Source organism: Epinephelus fuscoguttatus, linkage group LG5 (assembly GCF_011397635.1).
Source record: "Epinephelus fuscoguttatus linkage group LG5, E.fuscoguttatus.final_Chr_v1".
Classification (NCBI taxonomy): domain Eukaryota; kingdom Metazoa; phylum Chordata; class Actinopteri; order Perciformes; family Serranidae; genus Epinephelus; species Epinephelus fuscoguttatus.
Genome location: NC_064756.1, coordinates 27,430,007 through 27,455,739, shown reverse-complemented (window position 1 = coordinate 27,455,739; position 25,733 = coordinate 27,430,007). Strand labels below are relative to the sequence as shown.

The 25,733-nt window shown below is 40.9% G+C and overlaps 2 protein-coding genes across 5 annotated transcripts in view; both read right to left on the bottom strand.

Moving 5' to 3' along the window:
• arhgap32a (Rho GTPase activating protein 32a) overlaps positions 1–17,686 on the bottom strand; it is a 37,371-nt gene extending 19,685 nt beyond the window's left edge. The window contains exons 1-5 of the mRNA XM_049576573.1: positions 17,269–17,686; positions 6,072–6,185; positions 5,107–5,212; positions 1,058–1,149; positions 732–816 (exon numbers count right to left, since the gene is read on the bottom strand). Coding sequence (XP_049432530.1) covers positions 732–816; positions 1,058–1,149; positions 5,107–5,212; positions 6,072–6,160 — 372 coding nt within the window. The 5' untranslated portion in view covers positions 6,161–6,185; positions 17,269–17,686. The remainder of the gene's footprint in view (positions 1–731; positions 817–1,057; positions 1,150–5,106; positions 5,213–6,071; positions 6,186–17,268) is intronic.
• Positions 17,687–21,434: 3,748 nt separating this feature from the next.
• Positions 21,435–25,733, bottom strand: part of igsf9ba (immunoglobulin superfamily, member 9Ba) — a 93,190-nt gene continuing 88,891 nt past the window's right edge. For all 4 annotated transcript variants that reach the window (XM_049576438.1, XM_049576436.1, XM_049576440.1 and 1 more), the window contains one exon: positions 21,435–25,668. In XM_049576438.1, the coding sequence (XP_049432395.1) occupies positions 25,466–25,668 (203 nt within the window). In that variant the 3' untranslated portion in view covers positions 21,435–25,465. The remainder of the gene's footprint in view (positions 25,669–25,733) is intronic.

The window sequence follows — 25,733 nt, the reverse complement described above, 5'->3', positions numbered from 1 at the left end:
GGAGAACCAACTGACACAGAGACAGAACGACATTGCCATCCCTGGAGCTTAGCTGCTTGCCTTGCTAAGAAATCCCCCAAAGGTTTGAATACAATGTCATGAAAATAATATTCAACATAGCATTTACATCCAACTACATTCAACTATGACCATTTTGTTCCCACACCTCCTGTTACTTTGTCAGAGCAGGTTTTGACTTTCAAATGACTCACCTCCTACAGTTTCCTGGATAAACTCAGCTGTCTATCCAGGAAACTGCTGCACCTCATTTACTCACTGGTTGACATCATGTGCTTAAGTCAAACTAATAAGGATCACAGGTTTACAGGTCACATGAGTCTGACATTAATATACCGTAATGCAGAGGATTAACACGCCGCTGGAATGGGATCATGGTTTTAATAGGAATGGGAGTAATAAAATCTGTAGCGGTGAAAACATAATGATTTATGCATGGTGGGGTAATATTCTGGAAAAGTTTTATAGGTCTCCTGATAGAAATGAAACACTAACAGCTCTGATGTGACATTTAGGAAACAAGGAGAAAAATGCAATAAAGACTGTCCAGTGAAGACAAACAAGGATATTGATTCGACTGCCACATTCCATTTCAGGAGAGATGCATTTCCGGAGTAATTCACCAAAATGGCCACTGAACTTGAGCCAAAGACAGAATTACTAAACATAGTAACTCTGCTGCAGAGGTCACAGTGTGTATTTCCAGGGCTCACCTGAACGTTGCCAAAGTCAACAGTCTCATAGTGGAAATGGGCGCACTCTGCCAACCTAGGGAAGTGACCCCTGGGGAACGTCAGCCTTTAAAAAAAACACACAGCACAACAGCCCCTGATCAGTATTCAACACACTGACACTGTGATGGAGAGAAAAGCAAAGCGAAAAGAAAGAGAGATTAGGCCTATGTGTTAGAGATGCAGCAGGCTGACTCGTCTGTCTGTGCTGCCGCCCATCATTTTATAGGTCCTCATTTCACTGGCCTGGATAAGAGCCCTGTTTTACAGCCCATAATAGCAGCAACACTGTCACAGGGAGCACCTACTTCTTCATGTTCTTGACCTTCATGCTAGCCGTGCTGACGCAGGAGCGCAGGAGGGGCTCGGCTGGGTGCTCTGTGATTTCATCAGTCCTCACCTGCCAAACAGAGAAAGGAGACATCCGTAAGTGTCAGTCAGTCACAGGATGACTGATGGAGAGGCGATTACAGTCAAGAATTATTATGTTGGTCACTGTGAAATGGCGGGTGTAAGACACGGGATACAAACTTAGATGTCTGGTATTAAAATATCAGAAGTCTATCATATACCTACAACCCGTGCTATGTTATTTTAAGCCAATATTAAGTTTTATTATGTCATGTTATGCTATGCTGTCATGTTATGTTTTCTTTTGCTTACATATGCAATGCTAAGCTAGTGCTAGTTCATGCTTATGTTATGTAATGTTATGCTGGGCTCAGTGTTACATTACATCATGTTTTTGCTTATATATACAATGCTAAGCTAGTGCTATTTTATGCTTATGTCATATTATGCTCCTGTTTTCCTAAGGTATGCTTTGCTATGTTTTCCTTTGTTATGTTATTCAGTGATAAAATGATCTTATGATACTGTTATGTTAAGCTATGTTATGTTATGTTATCCAATGCTAATAGTATCTTATGCTATTATTATGATAAGCTATGTTAAGCTAAATTATGCTAAAATAAGCTAAGCAATGTTAAGATAAATCACGTTATGCTGGGCTAAACTAAGCTAAGATAAGCTAAGTCAAATCAAGTCAAGTCATGCAATGTTATGTTATGCTAATATTATCTTATGCTACTGCTATGTTCAGCTATGCTATGTTATCCAATGCTAATATTATCTTATGCTACTGCTATGTTCAGCTATGCTATGTTATCCAATGCTAATATTATCTTATGCTACTGTTATGTCAAGCTATGTTCAAGGCTAATATTATCCTATGCTACTTCTCATGTTAAGCTATGTTATTCAATGGGGAACTGCCCATTGGTTCGACATCCCATTGTTCCGACCATATTAAATTCATTGTTCTGAAGTCCGTTCTGAAATCATCATGATGCCCTGTGGTTAAGGTCTGGTTAGGTTTAGGCACAAAAAACACTTGGTTAGGGTCAGGATTGCCCGGGGCAAATAAAACTCACGGTCGGGCATGTAAACTAACAACTCAGTTGCCCGATCGGGCAAGTTGCTGAAAATAGTAAAAGTTAATAACTAATTGATAAAATAAATGTATTTTAAAACGTGCTCTTCTGCTCTGATGCAGCGGTCTCTCTGCCTTAAGTCACAGGCACAGCTGTGTAACAATGTCCTGCCCACAGCCCCCATTGATATTATTTTGCGTGATGGATGCTTCGTATAATAACAACAATATACTATTTATGGCGTTATGCCATCGTGTCATTTCTGTCTCTACATGGTCACGCGTTAACAATTCTCCTCTGCTCTCTGTATCGCGCAAGGCGGAGTTCTGCCACACACACAGGTGAGCACGCTAGAGCGGCTCTGGCCGCATTTTCCTGACCAAACCTGACCCCGAGCCCGGTGCAGTTTGTCAGCTGACAAAGTTATTGAAATGGACAGTGTGTAAATAACCAACAGACTGCTGTTACGCACAGACAAACACGCTGCTCGCACAGCAGCTCAGCACAGCACTCATGCTGAGCTTGTGTTGCGTTCAGGCATTGTCACGTAAATAACAACTTCCAGCACTTAAATAGGTCATAGCACAAAACAGCAGCATGTCAAGTGACTTATTACTTTATTATATTCAATACAATTGTATGTTCCTAAATCTTGAGACACCTCATATGTAAGTTAGAGAGACATTTCACCTGCTCATTACTGTGCACACATGTACTGTATGTACTTAGTCCTAAAGAGCCCTTCTGATGCCAGTAGATACATAGAAACATCCCAGCAGGCTGTGCTTTGCAAGCATACAAAAAAGTTTCATGCATGTGAAAATTATTTTTCATGTGTATGCTTCACCCCCGCTGCTACAACTCCATCCTAGGGGAAACACTGCTGTGCGTTTTGTGCAACAGGTGGATGTGGTAGTCTACTGGTAGAGTAGAGAGAGAGCTAAGTAACGTTGAAGTACAGTAGAGCAGGGCAGAAAGATGGAAGCAAAATATATTAAACCCAGTGTTAATACAGCAGAACTGGAGAGGGGGGTGAAAAATAAATAGAGGTGGGCATGGCTCAAGTAGGGCGCAAAATTATAGACGGAGAACGATTGACAAACTTTTCACTTTAAGCCCTGACACTGTCATTTTTGTGTAGGAATTAAGCTACAATACATGACGTATGTTGTTTTAATTAATAAATATAGTGTGAATAAAGACTACATAACATAAAAATAACTGGAGTCTTTGTTATTTGATTAAAATAAATTTTAAATTAAATTTAAATTAATTTATAGGGCAAGTAAAAACTGACTTCGGGCAAGTAGATCTCTGACCAACTTGCCTGACCGGGCAAGTGAAAAAAAACCTTAGCGTTGAACCCTGGTGTGGGTTAAAATGAAAAAGAAAGTGACAAACACATAAGCCGTGAGCCTGCTCCGCCTCAAGCCGGTCGTGGCGCACCATACGCCCGCCGCGAGCCGTTCAGCACCGCGGACAGTCGGACTAATGGGATGTCGAACCAATGGGCTGTCGAACCAATGACATGGACCCATTCAATGCTAATATTATCTAATGCTACTGTTCTGTTAAGCTATGTTATGTTATTCAATGCTAATATTATCTTATGCTACTGTTATGTTAGGCTATGTTATTCAATGCTAATATTATCTTATGCTACTGTTAATTTAGGCTGTTATTCAATGCTAATATTATTTAATGCTACTGTTCTGTTAAGCTATGTTATGTTATTCAATGCTAATATTATCTTATGCTAACATTACTTTTTTGTTAAGCTATGTCATGTTATTCAATGCTAACATTATCTCATGCTACTGTTGTGTTAAGCTATGCTATGATTTTCTATGCTAATATTATCTTTTGTTACTGTTATGTTGAGCTATATTGTGTTATTTCATGCTAATATTATCTTATGCTACTGTTATGTTAGGCTATGTTATTCAGTGCTAATATTATCTTATGCGACTGTTATGTTAAGCCATGTTAAGCTAAATTAAGATAAACTATCTTAAGCTAGGTTAAGCTAAGCTAAGCTAAGCTAAGGGTTCAAGTCAAGTTAAGTCAAGTTATGTTTTGTTATGCTAATATTATCTTATGCTACTGTTAGGTTAAGCTATGTCATGTCATGCTTTGCTATGTTTTTGTTATGCTAGGTTATATTACAACAGGCATTATGTTATAATTAGGTCAGGCCATGTCATTTATTTATAGAGATAAAACTGTCAACATTAGGGTTGCTCTTAAGACGTGTGTTTGTCTATGATGTATCGTTATTAATATTATTAATATTGGCACTGTTTGTGTCTTAACTGTTTGTTTATCCAATTTGAAATGCAGTTAGATTGTTTGTGACTGGTACGCAGGATGATGTCGAATTTGAAAATAAAAATAAGCATATATAAATAAAAAACTAAATACATGCAAACAAAATCTACTGTACTTAGAGCACAACTGAAAAGCTTTGTCACTCATCCAAGGCTTTAATTCTACACACAGAAGAGTAGTGTCCTCACAGAGGTGAAGATGAAAACAGACCGCTCTTGAGGATATTTACATAAAACTGGAGTAACCAGTAGTAAACTGAATGGGAGAGGAGAGGACATCACTTGTCTGTGACAATATTGTTACAGCACTTTTACCAAAGCATTTCTCAAACATGCCACCTCACTCTCAACCTAATTGTGAGACATTCTCAAATGTAGCTTTACACCTGTTCACACCTTCATCACTGTGATGACTGACACATCTCACATGTGTGCCATATGACCTCGGTGACACCATGTTGCGGTGACATCATGGTGTGAATCACCTACACAATTATTGCAGCCTCATGGGAAAAGAATGACAACGTGTCCCTTGGTGTGTGTTCATGTATTTGTTTGTGTAAGTGATGAGTCAGAGATGTGTGTGTGGGCGTGTACCATGGCAGTGGATGTCTCCTGTGGCTGTTTCTCTTCTGGAGGATTATTGTTGGTGGCTTGAGGTAAGGCATCGTCTTTGTCCAGGTCAGTAGATGGTAGAGCATCTCTGCAGAGACAGAAAGAAATGAAACACAAGAAAGGAGGCATTTATGATGCTAACATCCATGTAGTCTGGGGCTTACAAATAAGACATGCAGTTTTTTGAAAGTACACCAGAGGGAGCAAGTGGGGGAGATGAATTTACAATATGTGGCTTGGGCTCAAATCATGACATTGCACCAGCATGGCTCAAACTACATGTATTAGGTCTGTGGTGTTTGAACCTCTAATATTCAGAGGGAAAGGCATGAATAAAACATAAAAAACAACCATCTTTTCCAATCAGATGTAGATGGGAAAAAATGGCAGTATATTTCACTACACTAGGGTCAACAGAAACCATGGTGTCTTTTGTATGTGCTCAGGAAAGCAAAGCTTGACTATTCACAGGGCCATAAAGGCAATCCACCCACAAGGGAGTGCTTCACAAAACCTTCACTTGAAATGTGGCTCAGTGTGCTCGGGAGTGGAGGGTGAGGTTCATTCAGCTCAACTTTTATGAGCAACAAAGACAGGGAGAGAGAGACAGGCCTTGGATTTGTCACAGTGATTCAGTGTGATGAGATCAGGACATGAGGCACAGGACATGCACACACGGTGTAATTTAATGTGATCCACCCTGACAGAGCTAATTATATAGACACAACGTAAAATCATAGGAAATACAGTGAGCTTTGGAACTAATGGAGCTTTAAACAGGGACAGTTTTCCTCTGTCTGTCTGGGAGCAGGGTCATGTCTCAGTCTGACCATTTACTCTGCTCCTACTTAATTCATCTCATTCAAATGCAAACAGACATGCCTCTACGTGGTTTTACATAATTCTGTTCAGCTTACATTAAAATCAGAAAAAGAGAAGTAACTTACCCCTCAAGGACGTCACTACTTCCTGGTTCACCCTGGGGTCCTGAGGCAGCATTTTCAATCACCGCGGCAACCACACATCCAGCCTCCATGATGCTGCCTGACTGCAACAGCCCGCTGTAGAGAACGGGAGGGAAAGCAGAGAGCGGGGGAGCGCGGTTAGAAGAACATGGGAGGAAGAGTCCGATGCTATGAAGCCGCCAGACGGCAACCCACTTGAGGCTGCAGTGTGTGCGACTCTCAAGGCTACGATCCACAGAGCCCAGACTGTAATCTGCGATGACATCATGCTACTGTGCCGGGAGCTGCCTCAGTGATAATGCATGTCAGGCTGCACATTCAAAGGATGCTTTCACGAGAACATCAGCTTCTTTTTAGCATAGCACTGACAGGTTTTAGCTGGAAACAAAAACATACTCATATCTTTGTCAAGGAAATGTCAAGATTGTTACAGCAGCTTCAGTCCATGTCCCTGAATAACATCCGCAGGTTTAGGGTCGTTAATGTGAATATATTTCTTGTGCTTTTTTCATTATGTAAACAATTAAAACTTAGTCTAGAACATTGGGTTTTTGCCTGAAATGAAAATCAGCCCTTCTGTGTGGAGTTTGCATGTTCTCCCCGTGTCAGCGTGGGTTCTCTCCGGGCGCTCCGGCTTCCTCCCACAGTCCAAAGACATGCAGATTGGGGACTACTAATGGGGACTTAACTGGTAACTCTAAATTGTCCATAGGTGTGAATGTGAGCGTGAATGGTTGTTTGTCTCTATGTGTCAGCCCTGCGATAGTCTGGCGACCTGTCCAGGGTGTACCCTGCCTCTCGCCCGATGTCAGCTGGGATAGGCTCCAGCCCCCCCGCGACCCTCAAGAGGATGAAGCGGTTAGAAGATGAATGAATGATATTGATATTGTTGTAATATTTACACACTGAAATTTTTGATAAATAATCATCAGTAATGTAGATAGAAATGTAGTTCAGAAAATTACATCATTTTACTGTAATGCAGCCTTTACAGGTAAAGACAACCAGAAAGGCCAATCCCAATTCTCTTCCCTTAACCTTACCCCTTGGTTTCAAGTGCACTCGCCAGATAGAGTCCCCTCAATGACGAAGTGGTAGTGTTGAGAGGTAGGGAATTTAACCTACGAATTGGGATGCCACTTCATGCAAATTAGCCTAACAGACATGTTCACATACATCACATTTATCGTCGACGTAGGAGTCGTGCATTCATTTCCAAAATGCCAGCTCCAGTGGTTGTATTGCCTATTTCGTTGGCTGTCTCCTTTGTTTAACAAATCAACAGAGAAGAAACACAGCAAATAGGAGAGGCCTTCACTGCCTTCTTTTCCTGGTTGATTTGTTTCAGGTATGTTGTTTTAAAAAAAGAAAAAAAACTTGCCTGGCTGGATAGTTTCACAGTGCATCCTGGGAAATTCAATCTCCCCTCAGTTGAGATGGGTGTGCATCGCACGGCCCTTTAAATTAAGTGGGGATTTTAAGGGATGTAAAGCACTTCCCTAGCCTGAGTGTCAGACTGAAGCTCCCAGAACCTTCAGTCTGACATGGCTTCCATTGAAGGCGATTTACAAGGGGGAGGGAATTTGATTTTTTCCCTAACCAATCAGTAGAGATCAACGACTCACCCAGAATCTGAAGTCATTAGTATCCATGCCTCGGGGGTGCCGAAAACAAGCGAGCATTTCCCCTTTAAAACGTCTCCGTTGTCGTGCAGGCCCAGCTGCATCGCCATTAAATCCAGTTTAGCAGCTTCCTTAATTTGGTCCTCCATTAACGCGAGTAGCGGCAAAATACCTCGATAGCATCGTTAATGTGGTCTGTAGGATCTGTAGCGGTTGCCATTGTTGCTATCCTCACCAGTTACCCACCGGTGTTCAGCTTGACATCAGCGTGGCGCTGATTGGCTAATCGCTAGACCCGCCCCCACCCCCGGCGTTCATTGGTCCGTCTATCGTTTGGACGAGATAAATCGCAAATTCATTGAAGTATGCCAGACCAGAGATGCAAGCCTACTCAGATGAGTGGGCGGGGTCTATGGTCTGGAACCAGGCTAGCACTTCCCAAAAGTCTGGGACACCCTAACCCTTGTTTTTGTGCGTTTTTGTGTGTGAGAACTGGGACAGACCCATGTATAACATGAAGATTCAAAATCTAACATGATATTTGGTCTCATATCATGATATTGATATAATATTGATCTATTGCCCAGCCATAGGTTAGTATCTGTTAACCAAACACAGTAAGTTTGCATGGTCAGTCCCTGCTTTCTCTCAAATTATTCAAAGTTATGTTGCCATTTTCTTACTCTTTCAACAAAAACTCAAATCTCATCTTTCTACATATAAATTGAATAATCTGAACATTGGTCAGATCTTGTTTTTGCATTCGTGGAGATGTCAAAAGCTCTTGGATCTATACGTAGTAACAAGGTCCAAAAACCCCACTTTCACTGTGTCAGCTAGTTTTACATAAACTCATTAACTGCAAACCTGCATCGCTTAAAGGTACACTATGCAGGATAGTCAGTTACTGTTTGTAAGCACACTCACCAGCAAGAAAATGTAAAAGCCAATGCCAGATTCATTCTCGTTTGGCGTTTGGCCTTGGTGTATTTGCATTTATTTCAGCGCTGTGTCTCTTGGAAGCCTGCCGCTTATGGTCTGGCACCTGGTTGCTACCTTTTTATAAAGCCTCAATCTCAGAGGGATTACTTCTGTATGAGTCTACACATTGTTTGGGAGGAAAATCCTGCATTGTACATCTGTAGCTTTAAAATTACTAAAGTGGGTCCTGCATTATTAAAAAAAGCTTTTAACTTTGAGTTTATATGGTGCTCATGTCGATACATTATCTATGTATCTCATCCATCCTGGGATTGGCTCCAGCCCCAGCTCACATTGGGCCAGAGGCTGAGTGCACAGGGCCAACACATAAAGAAAGACAACATTTTAGAATCACAAGTCAGTCTGACCTTTAGCTGGACTGTGGGAGCACCTGTAGGAAACCACGAGAACATGCTAACTCAACACAGCAAAGCCCCACCCAGCAGCCAGGTTCAAACCCAGCACCTTCTTACTGAGAGGCAAGACTAGTAAACACTTCACCAGCATGCTGCCCTGCTCACATGCTGCATGTTCCTACATACGTGGGCATATTATGATAAAGTGTGCCCCTGGGCGCAGACATGCAGAAGTCCCCACCACCTCTCCCACACAGGAGCAAGACACACAGACTTTATAGTTGTTTAGCCTCTTTCTCTGTGGTTTTGTTCCCCTTTGTAGTTTTCTGTGTGTCTGTGGTCATTCTGCATCTCTTTTTAGTTGTTTGGTGCCACACTGTAGTCATTTTGAGTGTCTTTGTGGTTAGTTTGTCCCCTTTTGTAGTTACTGTGAGTCTCTTTGTGGGTCATTGCAGCTGTTTTGCATCATTTTGTTGATTTATGTTTCTTTGCGGTCATTTTGAGTCCCTTCTGTTGAGGGGGCCCTCTGCCCCTTCAGGCCCCTGGGCCTGTGCCTGGTAGACCCGTTCATTAATCCATCCATGCCTAAGTAATGTTGTGTTTAATCAAATTTGCTGCAAACTAACAGGCACACAGAAAACCAGGGGACATGTAGCACTCTATCACATGAAGTACTAACATACGGACATGTTCACATGCTTGTGTGTGCTTTTGGTGTGGGGCTGTTTTTGCTGTTTGGCCCCTTCACTCCCTACTATTTCTTCTTTGATATACTGTTACAAAAAGCCAAATGTATTACACAGGGAAAATAATTTTGATTTGTTCCGAATATATTTCTACTTGTACTTTATATTACATACCCATACTTCATCCATGAGAATACTGACACTGTGACAGTCCCTATCACACTCACTCTACCAGACTCCATTATTACACCTCTTTTCGTCTTTATGTGCTGTAAACAAACAGAGGGAATGTCCTGATGAAGCATAACTAGCCTTGTCCTAACGTTCCTCTGCAATCTTCCCATAACTAGTTTCAGGACACATGTGGGTGCTTGGCGTTAAACAATAACTTCTGTGCATGTGGGCACAAACAGGCCTCTCCTTACACCTCAGAGGTTTCGCCACATCATTAAAAAGAAAATCCCTCCAATTAACAAAAGGCAGGTCTGCTAATCAAGGCAGAAAATGTTTGGAGTAATGAATAGATTCATCAGCCCCAACTGCTGCTGTAGTAGCAGTTTCCCCACCAGCCCCTCTGGCTCGTAGCCTCACTGAGTTGCTGTTGACTGACTTCCACAAAAACCTCCCGACTCAGCAGAATGTGAGCAGCCAGTAATACAGGCCAGATCGGTCTCCACTCTATCCACATCTCATGCTGGATCTCCCCTCTAACAGACACCGTAACCTTGCCAGAGGAGAGCCAGAGCATTACACAGACAGCAAACTAATTTACTGTTGAGATGTGTTATATCACAAGTGCAGTTTTATAAGGGTCACTTGGGGAAAAGTGTTTGCAAAGTCACATTTATGCAGAACTGGAAGCAGAAGACATACTTGTAATATAATCAGTGTCACTTAAATATGTGGGACAACACAACAACAAACCGCAGTCATCAAGATATGATTATCTCCAATTCGTTTATATTTTGGCTACATGGTGCTGATGGAGGGCAGAGATGACTTGCAGCTGCATGCATCCCATGATTAAAAAAAAAAAAGTTGCATGGTGCACAGTGCAATGCCCGACCTTGTTGATTGTACCACATCAGACATCAGTGAGTCTTGTCAAGTGTAGGGACATGTTGTACTTCACTTTGCAGAGGAGGCTGGGTAGTTGCGTGCTTTCAAAGCTGCCCGCCTGGTAAGAGGAGTCACTCGCTTTTCTTTTTGATGTGCAAGACTTTGTGGGAGAGGAGATGAAGACAACAGGGAGCAACATATGAAGAGGAGAGTGTTCTTAAAGCAAGCACTACAATACATGAAAAGTAGACTATTTTGGAAATGCCCCAAATAGACTGAGCTATAAAAAGACGAAGCTGTTACAACAGTAAAAAAAAAAAAAAAAAAAAAAAAAAAAAGGTCACAATTTTAGGAGATGATCTTGCTCTGTCATTGTCCACGGGTGGCACATACCGACACTGTGCTGTATCCTAACAGGGGAAAACAGAACAATGTCAAACCAGGAGCCACAAAATCTCTGACACCGGTTTCATGTTGTAAGCCTTGGAATCAACTGCTGTAACTCAGGCAGAAATCATCTTTTCACAACTCCTCTCTCAGTCACATCAAGAAGTACTAAACAAAGCTACTCATCTACCTGTCATACTTATAGGGCGAGACATTCCTCTGATGTCAGGAGACTGAAGCAGCACAGAAGGATGTTGCCCTGGTATCAGATGGCCTACATGGCAGTTCTCAAGAAAAATAGGGCAGCCTACACAATCTCGCACACTGTTTATGAAGCCGGTATTAGCGAGCACGTCGACATGAAGAATGGCTGCCTACATAGTTGTAGCTACAAGCACACGGCAGATGCATCTTAGTGAGTCACAGCTTCTCCTTCACATATGAGAGGAGGGAGAGAATAAAGCAGAGAAGAAGGAGAAACTGCCATTTCATCTTTTTCAGTGTCACACATTGATGCAAATACAGCACCTAGTATTTTTATGGACAAGTACACATACATTGTTTAAGATGGACTGTAATTTTACACACATAACAAAGTCACACTGTCATAATAGAAACATTAGCCAGCTAATTAGAGCAGGTATTGTGGAGAGTAATAATGAGGTGGGTAATAATAAGGCTGCTTTATCTCTGTTAGCTGTCCTCTTTTGTAATGCAGCCACAAATGCCAGTACATGCAGTATGGTTGCAAGTTGCAACCTTATGTACAAGCCACAGGCCACACATTTTTGTACCTTGAAGTGTTTAACTTTACATTTCTGCAGGTGACTTTTTAGTCTTTTTATGCTAATATGCCAAACTAATTACTTAAACCTGCAATAACTGATTTTTTGGCCACTTGTAGGCAGGCTGTAAACACAACACTTAGACAGACTTAAACAGTTATTTATTTACACATCTAGTAGATATGGAGCAACATTAGCATTTATTTGGTGTCCAATATTTACTTTCTTTCTAGCTCTGTTTTGCTCTCCATCAACTCCTAAGGGAAATATGTGTCTCTTTAGCTGCTAGATGCTCCACTATGTTCACCAGCTAGGTGCTAACTGTGTCTGTCTGCTGTTTAGTACTGAGCAAGGCTATCAAATGAAGGCTGGGACACAGTGTCATATCTCATCATATCATCGGGGTATGACCACAGATTATAAATAAAAATGGGCAACATTATAGCTCCCCAAAAGTGAAGCCAAAACATTTTGATTGCCTACAGTGGCTGGCTGCAGTATAGGTCATAAACCCCACCCCCTCCATATTACAGATTAGACATGGGTCGAGCTAAAAAATCAAAGTACACGTCAAATAGACTTTTCCCAAAGATGGTTTCTGTCATTTAAGGTAGTTCTTGTCATGCTAATGTGTGTTCAAGTGTTCATATTTCTAATACACCTGGTTTAAATGAGTTTCTTGATGCGAAAAAAAGGGGCTTTGACGTCATGATTGACAGCTACGTGTACCAATCTGTGTGCTTGAGATCAACGGTGCTGCTCGGACAGGTAAATGGACAGGAACTCAAGGCCACAGAGATTGTTATAGAGCAGACTCTGGCTCCAAAAGATGTCACCAGTACAAGATGGTAGCAGCTGTATCTGGGATATTTTGGCTTCATTTTGCACAGTGAGACTAAGTGGAGATGCGCTGTCCTTCCTTATAGTCTACGGGTTTCACACATGTACATTATAGTTTGGTCTGCACTTGCTGAAAGGCGTAAAAGCTACTGCAGCATCCTAGAAAGTGGGGGAGATTGATTCATTTTACTGAAGTGTCCGCAGTCGGCCTTGGGTTGGAATATATTTCATCCAAAAAATAAATATATGGATAGAATTACAATTCTGCAATTACTGAAACATCTTTAATAAAGACCATAAACAAATGCTTTCTATTTGAGATATTCTATTGTATATAGGCAGCCATCCATTTGAGTGTCCTAGAAACTTTTGTCAGGCTGAGCGCACCCTTGAAGACTGAAAAGAGCGCACCCAAAGAACACCTGAGTGGACACCATCCCTTTATTGCCACTGCTGTCTGCTGTTACACTCCAACATCACAGCTTTAGTTAAACTGCGCATGTGTCACACTCAATAGCTGCAATGGGGTCAAAGAGCACATCCTAGCCTTCACTAAAAAGCCTTGGTGCTGGGCAGGAAGCATACAGTTGGTTTACAACGATTTGTCGCTGACAAGGCTGACAAGAGCTGCAAGAGGGAAACTACATATTAAAGTTGCAGGCTAGAAAACCAAAACAATGAGCTGAAAGACTCTATAAAGCTCCGTAGGGCTGAGGGGAAAGGCAGCGTCAGGTGATTTTTCTGACCACGAGCAATCCCTTTCAATTACACATAGTCATGTGATCAATTATCAATTTAAAAGAAAATAATTAACAGCACCTTTACCATGTCTCAGTTTTGAAACACAAACATCGTCTACCCTCAGAGGATGCGACAGGCCCGTGTAAAGTTGGTTTCATGCTCTCATTCTGAGCTCTGGAATGCAGTCAACACAAGCGAGAGAGACGCAGTGGAGAAGGGCCCATGGTTGCCATGGTAACCTCTCTCCCGTCCATCGTGACTTGAAGCTCCTCCAGAGTGAGGATGAGTTAGCACGGGGAGGGAAAATGAGGCCTTGGAGGAACCCTTGACCACAAGCATTGACACATCATCACCATCACCATCAGACAATCTGCCCGAGCCGATGACATTGTCGCTCCTCCAATCTGACAGGATTCAGACAGCCGGTGTGCTGCATGCTCTCTCAGTCAGCCACAATGCAGGAAATATCTTAAACCGACCATATTTACTGGAGCCTTGTCACCCAGTTTACTTTCTGAGAGAAAAGGATGAGGAGGTGGGGTCATATGACCCTGTAATCTTCTTGAAATCTACCAGAGTGAGATTAACTTTATTTCATCTCCCACTGAGTCTGTGTCAGGGCTCAATCTTTGTCCTGCAACCATCAGGGTCACAGATGAAGGGTAGAAAGCGGGGTGAACAGCAGGGCGATTAAGTTGTAGACAACAAAGACCCAAATATTTAATCAACAAGCCGATCTGTCACCTAAGCCTAAGCCTTACAGTGGAGTACGGGCCTGTTTTTAGCACAAATTTACTTCCACTGAAACAAAAAACAATAAAGATAAAGAATAAGAGGAAAGTGGGGCAAATATTTTAGGAATATGACAGTGATTGTGGAGGATAAAGCCATGCCACTGTGCCACTGGCTCACCAGCGCAATACTGGATGTCACAGAAACTCCCACACAGTGACACAAGTCACCTGCTCAATATAATGCAATTCAATACAACATCCCTGCAACAATTACTACCTTTGTAAAGCTTCACCTCTGTGGTGCATTTAGAGGCTGTGATTGTGTTGTAGTATTGTACTGCATTACATCATAAGATACCAAAAATGTACCTATTATTTTGTCCCTGCACATAAACAGGTACTCTGCACATATACAGGTACTGCACATTGTAGGTAAGGGCTTCACAATATCACAAAAGGCTGTGTTATTTTCTATAAACTTATAATGTTCTTGATGAATTTATGAATCATCTGGTCTATTAACAGTCAGAAAATAATGCAAAATACTCATGACAATATCCTAAAACCTAAGATGTCATCAAAAAGCTTGCTTTGTTGGACGAACACTCCAACAGACAAAGATATGTTCAGTTTACTGTCACATATGATAAAGACAGGCAGCAAATCCTCACCACTGATGAGCTGGAACCAGTGAATGTTGAGGTTTTATGTTTAAAAATGGCTGAAACAATAAATTGATAACCAGAACAGTTTACTGTTTTGAGTCAAGTGCTTTTCTATCAATCCTAATGAACCTATCATTTGTACATATTATTTTATCCTCCCTTCAAGTTTTGTTTATTGTGGGTAAATGCTAACCTGGAAATCCAGATACCCCACCCCTAGCAAATTCGAATTTGCTCTGCATGGGAATCTGGCTCCGACGAGCAGAGCCCGTTGAATCGCCAATTGGACCAATGAGATCAGTCCATCTGACAGAGGCGGGCTCTGGGCGGGCGTAACATGATGACGACAGCGCTGCGCTGTAGGAGTCGAAAACTAAACAGCCAAGATGGCAGCTGCCGAAGGACCGCGTCCATTCAGTTTAGCTTTGGAAGAAACGCTAAGCCAGCTACCCTTATCTTTTTCCTTGAGAGAGGAACAGAAGACTGCCCTAGAAGTCTTCGTTTCCAGGAGGGACGTTTCTGCCGTTTTGCCGACGGGATATGGCAAACACATAATATATCATTTAGCCCCATTGGTCGGCAAACAAATGGGGTTTAGTGCAATGAATACGTCACCTTGTTTTTTGCTCTGATTGGCCATCGTGCTATCCAATTGCGTGCGGCAGCATTTGAAATGCATCAGTTAGTGCCGCCCCTTGGGTAGGAAGGGTGTATCGGTGAGGGCCAGACTCAAAATCTTTCTAGATTTGAGTCTGGATTTCCAGGCTAGGTAAATGCTTCACAATCTGTGTTGTTGGGGTGCAATTTCCTTAATTAATTTCTCTGTAGATTATTTTCTTTACTGAATTACATTTTTTGTCCTTAAATGGAAGGAATTAGCCAAAGCACAAGGGGAAGCTTTGTTTTGTCAGAACAAGTCAGAACCCTAAAAAATATTCTGTTTATTGACCTATAAAACAAAGAAAAGCAGCCAATTATCATAATTTAAGGAGCTGGAACAAGATAGTGTTTGGCATTTTTGCTTGGAAAACTATTAATGGGTTTTGAAAATAGTTGTTTAATTTTTGTGTCTAATGATTAATCATTTCAGATTGCATAACATGTTTTTTGTCCCCACATCTTCCAACACACATAAAAGCATTGCATGCTTCACAAGATATTGTTGGGCTCCAACTAGTGATTAGCTTCTTTATTGATTATGATTTAGGGACTTATGGCAGAAACGGTACATAGTGTTCACACATATGTTTTATTTGGTTTATAATCACCTGAAAATAAGTGGAGTACGGAGCGGGTCCTCTCTCACAGAGTCCGCCATTTTGTTTCTACAGTAGCCCAGAACAGACAAACCAAACACTGGCTCTGCACAGGGCAATTTGCATTGTGGCGTTGGCAACCATAGTTCTCCTACACGTTTGGCACACAGAAGTTGTTTTAGTTCTGTAACCTCACTGCTAGATGCCAGTAAATCCTACACACTGGACCTTTAATGTGCTGCTTATTTTCTTGATTAATCGTCAACTCATTTGATCCACAAAGAGGGAGTGACATGTCATTTCTGTTTTAAAAATGACCTTAATGTTTAATTGATTCTCAAAATAGTTGCCCATTAAGTTCCTGTTGTACACCTAAGAGATTACTTGAGTGATTGTTACAAGTCTACATAAATCATGCATCTATGATTGTGTCACTGAACCTTCTGGTGCACACACACAGGTGTATGGTGCAGGCTTCACAGTACATGCTACAGTAATACATCACATACATTATACAGTAATGCAACACAACAGTGTGCAGCCTTAAAATGGCAGTACAGTTTCATCGACAGCTATGAATACTCAAGAATATAAAATAATAAAACAAATATCTATGAGGTCAGATACTGTGGGCAGCACTTTGGGCAGGGCCGCGCTGTATTCCAACAGATTATCCGGGCCTTTATCATTTTGTGTCCACCCACATCATTCCTAGGAAAACAGCACCAAAATCCTCTTGACAGATAAACTCAGATTTGTTTTCATAACCTGTGATGCAACCACACACACATCACCAGCCCTCGAAACTCAACTGGAAACTCAACTGGGAACCAGTGGGAAAAGTTTAACACCGGTGTACTCTGACCTGTTGGGCCTGACAGATCACCGGTCAGCTAGGAAAAACACACACATTCAGACAACACACAACCTAATATTGACTGCCTCAGTGATGTTAAAAAAAAGGCTGGATCAGGTGGGAAGATGAAGGCAGATCTCTAGTGCAGTGACACCAGCCCAGTGATATCAGTGCAGTATTCAGTGTCAATCCGTGTTGAGCAGCAGCCTACCTGTAACTGTGCACGCTGCTCCACTCTGCTGCCTCCTCTATGCTGCACAGCGCTGAGCTTCTCGACGAGGAAACATGTTGTCAGCATCGCACTGCAGAAACGCTTCTCTCGGACACACACGCGGACTCACAGCCGATCATCTGAGGTAGATATTTCTTGGGATAAAAACTATGCTCGGCTGCGACATCGCTGAGGCAGTGTGGGAGTCATTCCGGGGAGCCGCGGCTGGCTGGCTGGCTGTCTTTCTGTCTGACTGCTGTGGTTCTGCACTCGGCGCCGGGAGCGCGCACAACTGATCTCGTGCCCGCGCCTGGGATATTTCAGCCCCAGGGGTTCCCAGACCTTTTTCAATGTCAAGGACCTGAATGTGAAGCAGGCGTGAGAGTATATGCATGAGCCCCCCCCCGTGTTTGATAATATTCACCAGCCCGAGGAGCCCCATCTGGCAAGTTGTGTGGTGTTAGGTAATGCTTGGTACAGAATTACATAACCATCTAGTGTAGGTGGGGTGGTAACAGTGAGAGGAGTGAAACCTGGTGTGCAAATTACTTTATCCTGATACATCATCTTATTCTGCCTGTCCACTGAAGGAGACACTGTGAAATATAGACAGTCCTCTTTGTGCTGGGGGGCCACAGGGACACTTTGTGATTACTGCATGGTGACATTTTTGGGGCCCTATAATTCAAATATGTTCTAAATGCCCCTCGACCCAATTGTTGATGAGAAATATACACAAAAAATGTATCATTCTGCAACAGGCATCCACACACCGCTGTCCAGAATAATCATTAGCAACTGTGATCATAATCATAACGGAACTTCCATTCAACCAACATTAACGTCTTTATTACATTATATTTTTTCAGATAGCCCATGTGGAATCCGACTAAAACATTGATCATTTATGTTGCGCTGTCTGTGTAATTTAGGGTCACTGCTGACTCCATGGCTATGGCTTTGGATTGAGTTTGACACAAGATCTGCAACTATATTGACAATATATTAATAATTTCTTTCATTAATCAAGGAAATCCCAATCATCATTTGTTGCCACTTCTCACATCAATAGTTCAACATTTTAGCAGTGGTGCAAAAACTATATCAGTCAATGACAGTAACAATTTTATGTTACTTGTACTTTACTTAAGCAAATCCATTTTACGTGACGTTATACTTCTACGCTACCTCATCTAAAAAAGACATATTGTACTTTTTACTCCATTACATGTAATATATATACTCAGTTACATGTAACTTTAGAGATTCAGATTACTACTACAACAATGACATTATTTCAATAACAAGCACACAGCACTTTGCTCTGTTTCATGTACATACATGTTATACTTTATAGGCTACTTTTCCACTGTTTTTTTTAATGTGTATGTGAGTTTGCATGAAAGAATACAGTTCTCCTTAACAAGAGACAACAATGTCGTTGTATGCTACATGCAATGACAATAAAGGCATCCTAATTCTAGTTCTAAACTAATATTATTATAGGATAAAGTTCTAGTGTAGGATTTAGTGCCATCTAGCGGTGAGGTTGGAGATTGCAACTGACTGAAACTTCTCCCATGTGCCAAGCATGTAGGAGAACTAAGGTGGCCATCACACAAAACACTAATGGCTTTATCTAGAGTCAGTGTTTGGTTTGTCCACTTACTATAGCAACATGGCGGTGCAGCATGGCGGACTTTATAGACAAGGAGCCACTCCCTATGTAGATATAAACGGCACATTCTGAGGTAACAAAAACACAACGATTCTTATTTTCAGGTGGTTATACACTGAAGAAAACATATTTATTGTGTAATATTTCATTTCTGCCAACATATTCCCCTAAATCCTTACATTGGACCTTTTAGCCATGCAGCTGTACATAAAGTACCCTAGATTTAATTAGCTACATCTTTAGGAAACTCTACCAGCTGCAGGACTTTTTACTTGCAGCAGAGTATTTCTGCACTGTGGTATTATAGCTTTTACAAATGATGTGAGTGCTTCCTCCTCCACTGCATTTTGGGAACATGTATTTATAACTCTTATGTCTGTCTGTTAAAATATGAATCTACAGCTAGCTTTGCTCAGCATTAAGACTGTAAACAGGGGGAGAGCTAGCCTAGGTCAGTCCAAAGTTAAAAAATACACATATTAGCATTTCTGAAGCTCACTAGTAAACACCTGATTTGTTTGACTTGTTCAAAAAACATTAAAAAAAAACAAAAAAAAAAACTACAGGTTGCAGCAACTTCCACAAGTCTCAGCTGGTTGCCTAGCAACCTCAGGAGAGGACAAATCTCCAAGGAAACTATAAAGAAAACTGACTAAAAACTGCGTAGTTTCCTTGCAAATCTCCAAGAAATTATAAAAACAAACAAATAAATTAAAAAATAAATGAATAAATAAGTAAAATAAAATAATAATAATAATAATAATAATAATAATAACTGTAAACTGCAGCCCAAAGTCACTTTTAAGAATAACTTGTTTTACTTAAAACGTGTAATAAAATGGCTGGTGAGAAATACAAAACAATTAAACTTTATTATTTAATAGGATCTGCAGATAATGCAGCATTTATGTCACTAGGCCTGTAAAGGTTTGTTTGTTTGAGCGGTGGATTAACTGCACTCCTCAGGTGTATGCAGATGGCTGCTCATTTGTTTGTTTCCCAGCCTGCCACAGGGAATTTGAACAAGAGCACAAAGGTCATTCTGACGAACCTCATCCTCTTTCAAGTTATTTGTATTCCTTGTTCTGGCTCAGCGGCCACACAATTCATTCCTGAACGTCTGGGTGGAGACGGCAGAGCTGGGGTCAAAATATTAATCATTCAACAACATGCGTGCATACAAACACAGCCTTTGATCTCACTCCAGCACATTTGTTCTCAGGTAAGCTGCATTCAGATCTGAGATTACATTTTCAGGATAACTGCGATACTTGAGGTAAAACTGAATTTGAAACCTGGCACTTTAACTCATGGGCTGCTGCTAGTGTGTCCTAGTATTTTTTTTTTTTTTTTTTTTAAAAACCTTGACCTGATTAGGCTGCTCCTGTCCCCACATTATCTTCCCCACTCTCTGCCCAACACCTACACCCTGTGTCCAGCACATGAACTACACCTTCTTCCTCACTGATCAGAGGAGCTCCAAGAAAACAAAACCACAAGCAAAATAAAACCTCTTTTGATTTTTTTATTATATCAAAATACAAAAATTTGAGAGGAAAATTTCGTATGGGACTAAGCATTTGAAATGATATGGTGACATGAATACAACACTGCTTTCATATTCTCATAGACATGCCATATATAGAGCATAGATCATGTGCCAGGCCCATGTCTACGTCATGATGAGCCACCAGGAGTGAGCCTGTGCATTTTTCCCTATAAAGGCTTTTGATGGTGACTGTCACTACACCTCCGGGCCAGTTGGTGACAGGCCGGAGTGTTTTGTTACATCATAGTTCGTTCAGGTTTCCGTTTACTCAATAAAGAAACGAGATCCATGGCAGTTGAACATGAAGAGTGAGTAAGACATGATCTCAGACGATACAGAATTCACTGGACAGCAGTGGCAAACGAGAGAAAAGTAATACAAATATTATACATAAGGCTTTGGTACAGCACCATACAGTATGAGTTAATTGCTCACAAAAAGTTAAGTGAAGCGTAATACCTGATGTAGTGACATAACAGAATGACGAGTTTAAAATCCGACAACAAAAAAAAAAGAGAAACATCAGGTTATCGTTTTAAAAAAGAGAAACGTAAAAAAAACATGTTTTTGCTTTGAGATATTTACATATGAACATTGACTTAAAGAATGGAGACAAATTATGTACAAAATAAAACCAATAAACAACATATGATACAGAATGTAAACATGTGATGTACAGCACAGAGTTCAGTGGATGGAAATGAAATGAAATGTAGTAAATTTTCTTCCTTTTTAAGCACTACTTGGTTTGCTTGAGTATGAGCATTAGCTAAAACAGTCAACGATGTAGTGCTTATTGTAGCCTACGATAATAATACATTCTAGTTTCTCAGTGCTGGTACACATGAAAAAACAGAGAATATAGAAAATACTACATATTTCTATTTTCCGTCCAATAACAACCAGCTCGGATGTCCATGAATGATTGCTAAATAGGCGTTTTTGTTTTTTTTTTTCTCTTTTTCTGTATTGTCTCTACATGCAAGATTAATACAATAAAAAATCAAATTGGTTCTAAGTATCATCCTACCAGCACCTAGTGATGCACTAAAAGCTGTAAGCAGAAAAAAACAAACAGAAACAAAACAAACAAACAAAAAAAAAAGAGCTAACAGTACGTCCAAAGCAGCCCTCTTAAACGCTGTACATGTTTCTGTTGAAAATGCAAAAAAGAGCCCGGAAGACGACATCCATTCGTTTTTAAAACCCACGGAGAGGATGTATGAGCTTTCCTTTCTACCAGGAGAATCGGCAATAAATACAAATGTGGTGTGACTCATGGCTATACTGTACAGTACTAGTAGGAATTCTACCGTCAAAAAGGGTGGTGAGATGACGTGAGACGGTTACGCCCCTGCAGTAGTGTGCTTGAAAACAGTGCTGTTAACCAAAGATGGTAGACCTAACAGGAAGTGTGTAGAAAAGATCCCCTCGTGACCTGACGATGCTCTCAGATTCCCTCCCACGCGTCCCGTGGTCATGTACTAATCTAAATCAGGTTATGTTTCTCCTTTTTAGGCTGGGTTAATATTCTCAATATCATCACAAATATACTTTAGAGAGGGTACCTTGGAAGCACAGACAGACATTGCAAACACACTATAGAAAACAGGTCATCTTGAGTTCATCTGAATGTCACAAGTCTCTATTATTTGAGGTTATACTACTTATTTTTCCAGTATTGTCTATCACTGTCATCACACCATGATACTGTTATGATAAGGACCTATAGTGTCTACCGGAGCTAGTTTAGTTGCTCAAACACACAGGGCCGAAAGAGTTGCTTGTGGAAACAGAACAAAAAAAAGAAAAAAAAATCTTTAGACCTCTATTCTACAGCACCACAAAGTTAAACATAGCACCAAGTCGTAATGTTCAAAGCAACTATGCCCTAACACACTTTTTCTTTATCAAACTAATGTAAACACAATTTCCTCCACAGCACGTATTGTACATGACTATAGCATGTCTGTGACTCTTAGAAAAAAGTTTCCTTCAGTTTATTTGCTTTGGACACCTGAAGGCGAAAACGATCTGGAGTGAATCTACATGTGTGCTCATGAACGGGCAAAATACAGTATTACTTGGTTCCAGGGATATTATTATAGAGGGCAACACACTTCTGCTTCTAAAGCTTTGTCCAATGGGCATTCACGTACTATACATCAGAGAAAATACTACTTTAACTTGTGCAGCCAGCGGGCTATGGCAATAATACATTGTACGGTACTAACATTAAGGTTTCTTTTCTTCTCAGATAAAATAATGTCTGCTAAAGTATGACAAATGAGGCACCTTAAAATGTTTTAGAAACATTATCCACTTAAAGCCGTACTGTAAGCAAATACTTTTATATATAATCTAATTTCTTTTTCCTTGGGATCCCTTCCCCGTCTTTTCATACACCCTCATACAAGAACGTCTTCCTGTAAAACATGGTTTGATTCATCTTTACAAATACAATACATACCATGTACAGTACATAACAAATATAGATTTTTTTTTCTTACTCGTATCTTACAGGAAACCAATTTGTTAAAGTAGAATATGCGCGTTGACGCTCACTTTCAGGCAATCATCACTCTCTCACTTGTCAAAAGAGATTTCAGTATGCAGACATTGAGTCGATTCATTCATGTGGATATTAGACCTCTGATTTGTTCGCAGCAGATGGAAACATATCTGATGTGACTTTGAGTGATAGAGTGCTGCAGGGATGCGCCAACACGGGTGTCAGGGTCGCCTTGGCCGATAGGATTTTTCCATTGGATTTTGGATGACTGCAAAAAATAAGCTCTGAGGCAAACAAAAAGTTTATGAGACTTATATGTTTTGTTCGGCAAGATAATCTTTACAAACTAACACCACTTTTACGATTTTTGAGAATGCAATCACCAGTAGCATAAGGCTAACGTTAGGCTAAGACTTAGCCTAGTCTTACTCAGCTACTTGTTAGCAACTTTCATTTTTAATACACTTAAAGTCTTTAAAATTTTCAAGTGGGGTATTTACTGACAAATTTTATGCCGTAGAACAAAACCTGAAAGTCTCTTATGCTTGAGTGTACCACAGACCTTATTTCAGGCATCTCACCCACTGACTTTGAGACAAGGGAAACAGGAGTGCTAAAATGCTAAGTCATTTTCGGGTATTAAGACTCATTCCTGCAGCACTCTATTGGCCTAGCGTTAGCAGGAAAAGGAACTCAGTTGTTTCGTAGCTGTCGGAAGTAAAGAAAGCTTGGCTCAGAACTTGTGTGGGGGCCCGTTAGTTATTACCACATACAGGAATAACACACAGAGAAGTTAAACAATTTTGGACTTCGTGTGCCAGCTGGTCAGCTCACCAATCGCAGCCGCACTATAAACAACGTAATGGGTCATTCAATGTACTGTGACATCGGGACATTCATTTCCTGTACAGCAAAACATACATTCATTATCGGTTAGTGTCGAAAGAAATGAACAAACATACAGAGAAGTAGCTAGCAAGTAATATACAGTTGTTAAAGATAAACAGTCAGGGTGGCCATTGTTTGAAGATTTCCCATTGCTTGTTAACAGCTTTATGAAGCAATCACATTCTCCTCTAACAGCTGCTGTTAAACATTAACGTACTTACTCGACTGGTTTGTTCTTTCTTGCATGAAAACTCATGCGCAGTGCCTCTGTATTTTTCCACTGAAGCTATTGGATTTATTTGCCATTTTTTGAATTTAAGCTTTTTTTTTTATTTGTATGGGTATTCTGGTTCTGTCCTATTACTTAGATATACACAGTTGAAGCAGGTACCCATTTAAAATATAAATGTTAAAAAAACAAACAAAAAACAAACACAAAAAAAACAAGAGTTATGCATTTTCCGTAGCATTTTCTCTCATGTGTCCTTGGCAGAGAAAGTAAAAACACAGAATATTGGAGTCCCTCACTCCCGCCCCCCAGAAGAGAAACATATGAGAAGGCGAAGGAAAAGGCAGTTTATGTTAGAAAAAACAAGAGAGAAAAGGCAAAAAAAGGCACCTCGAGACGTGCCACATTTCACAAATGATTCCTCAATAATGAAATACATACTACAGTACACTTCACAATTCATCACCCTGTTCTTCTAACCCTACGAGTCCAACCTCTGTCGAGCGTGTAAGTCCCAAATTATCTTGAGAGCTCTCATGAAGGCTATGATCTTAATGCGGTGCTGTAATGATAAGTGTAAACACACTGAGCCATCAAGCACTGGAGTTGGCATTGGATCATACATGGAAAGAAACACAAGATGCCAGCCGTTACTGATAGTAAAAAGCTTCTAAATTAGATAAAGTTAGGCCATATTATCTGTCTGAATGAGTGCGGAGTGTGATATAAACCTTTTTATCCATACGTTTCATATGTAAAAAGGTCAAGTACGTACAGTATACCACAAGAATTACAGCAACTCTGCGTTTACTCTGAGGTATATTTTGTGGTAAGAACCCTGTGTTTAAATACTGACACTATTTGTATTGTAGGAAAGGTAGACTCATGTCCGTGTCCGAGGACGCACCAGGCTTCACAGTACACTGTATCACTGAAAAACCTAAAGAGATGGACCCCTCAATGACCAGTGAGTGAAAAATCTTAAACGTGTTGTGACATACTCAACCAACACATTTTTATTACTGTAGGAGGAAGCTTAATTCCCTTGTTTTTACTATTTATATACATTATATATTTTCAGAGCATTTTCAAGTGAAATTCCTCAGAGACAAGTGGTGGTGACAACTCAGAAAAGCCATTGTTCTTGTCTTCAAATGAGATTCCCAACCTCCCGGAGTAGTCAGCTGGATGTTTCCCGCTCCCCAAAACGCCGATTAACTTTTAGAGATTATAAGAAATGTATTAGCTAGAGACCGAGGCGGAGCAGGGAGGGCTGAGGTGGGGTTACTTTTTCAGGGGAGGTCAGTTTAGTCGAGTCCAATGGCTTGGTGGGCACACGGGTCAGCGGAGAGTCCCATAATTTGGGCCCTCGGAGTCTGCACTGGCCAGTATGCCTGTCTGGTCCTCCTCAGACCTCCTGCGGTGCAGGAAGGAGGTCAAATAGAGATAGGGGTTCTTCTTGTTTTGCCTTTTCCTCTTTCTGCGGAGATCCTCTCCCTCTTGGGGTGTCTGAGATTGCTGCTGGGTCTGAGAGGGACACACACCTGGAAGGGAGGCAGAGAGAAGCACAGGAGTGACACACCACCCACATATTTCAATGATTAATCTT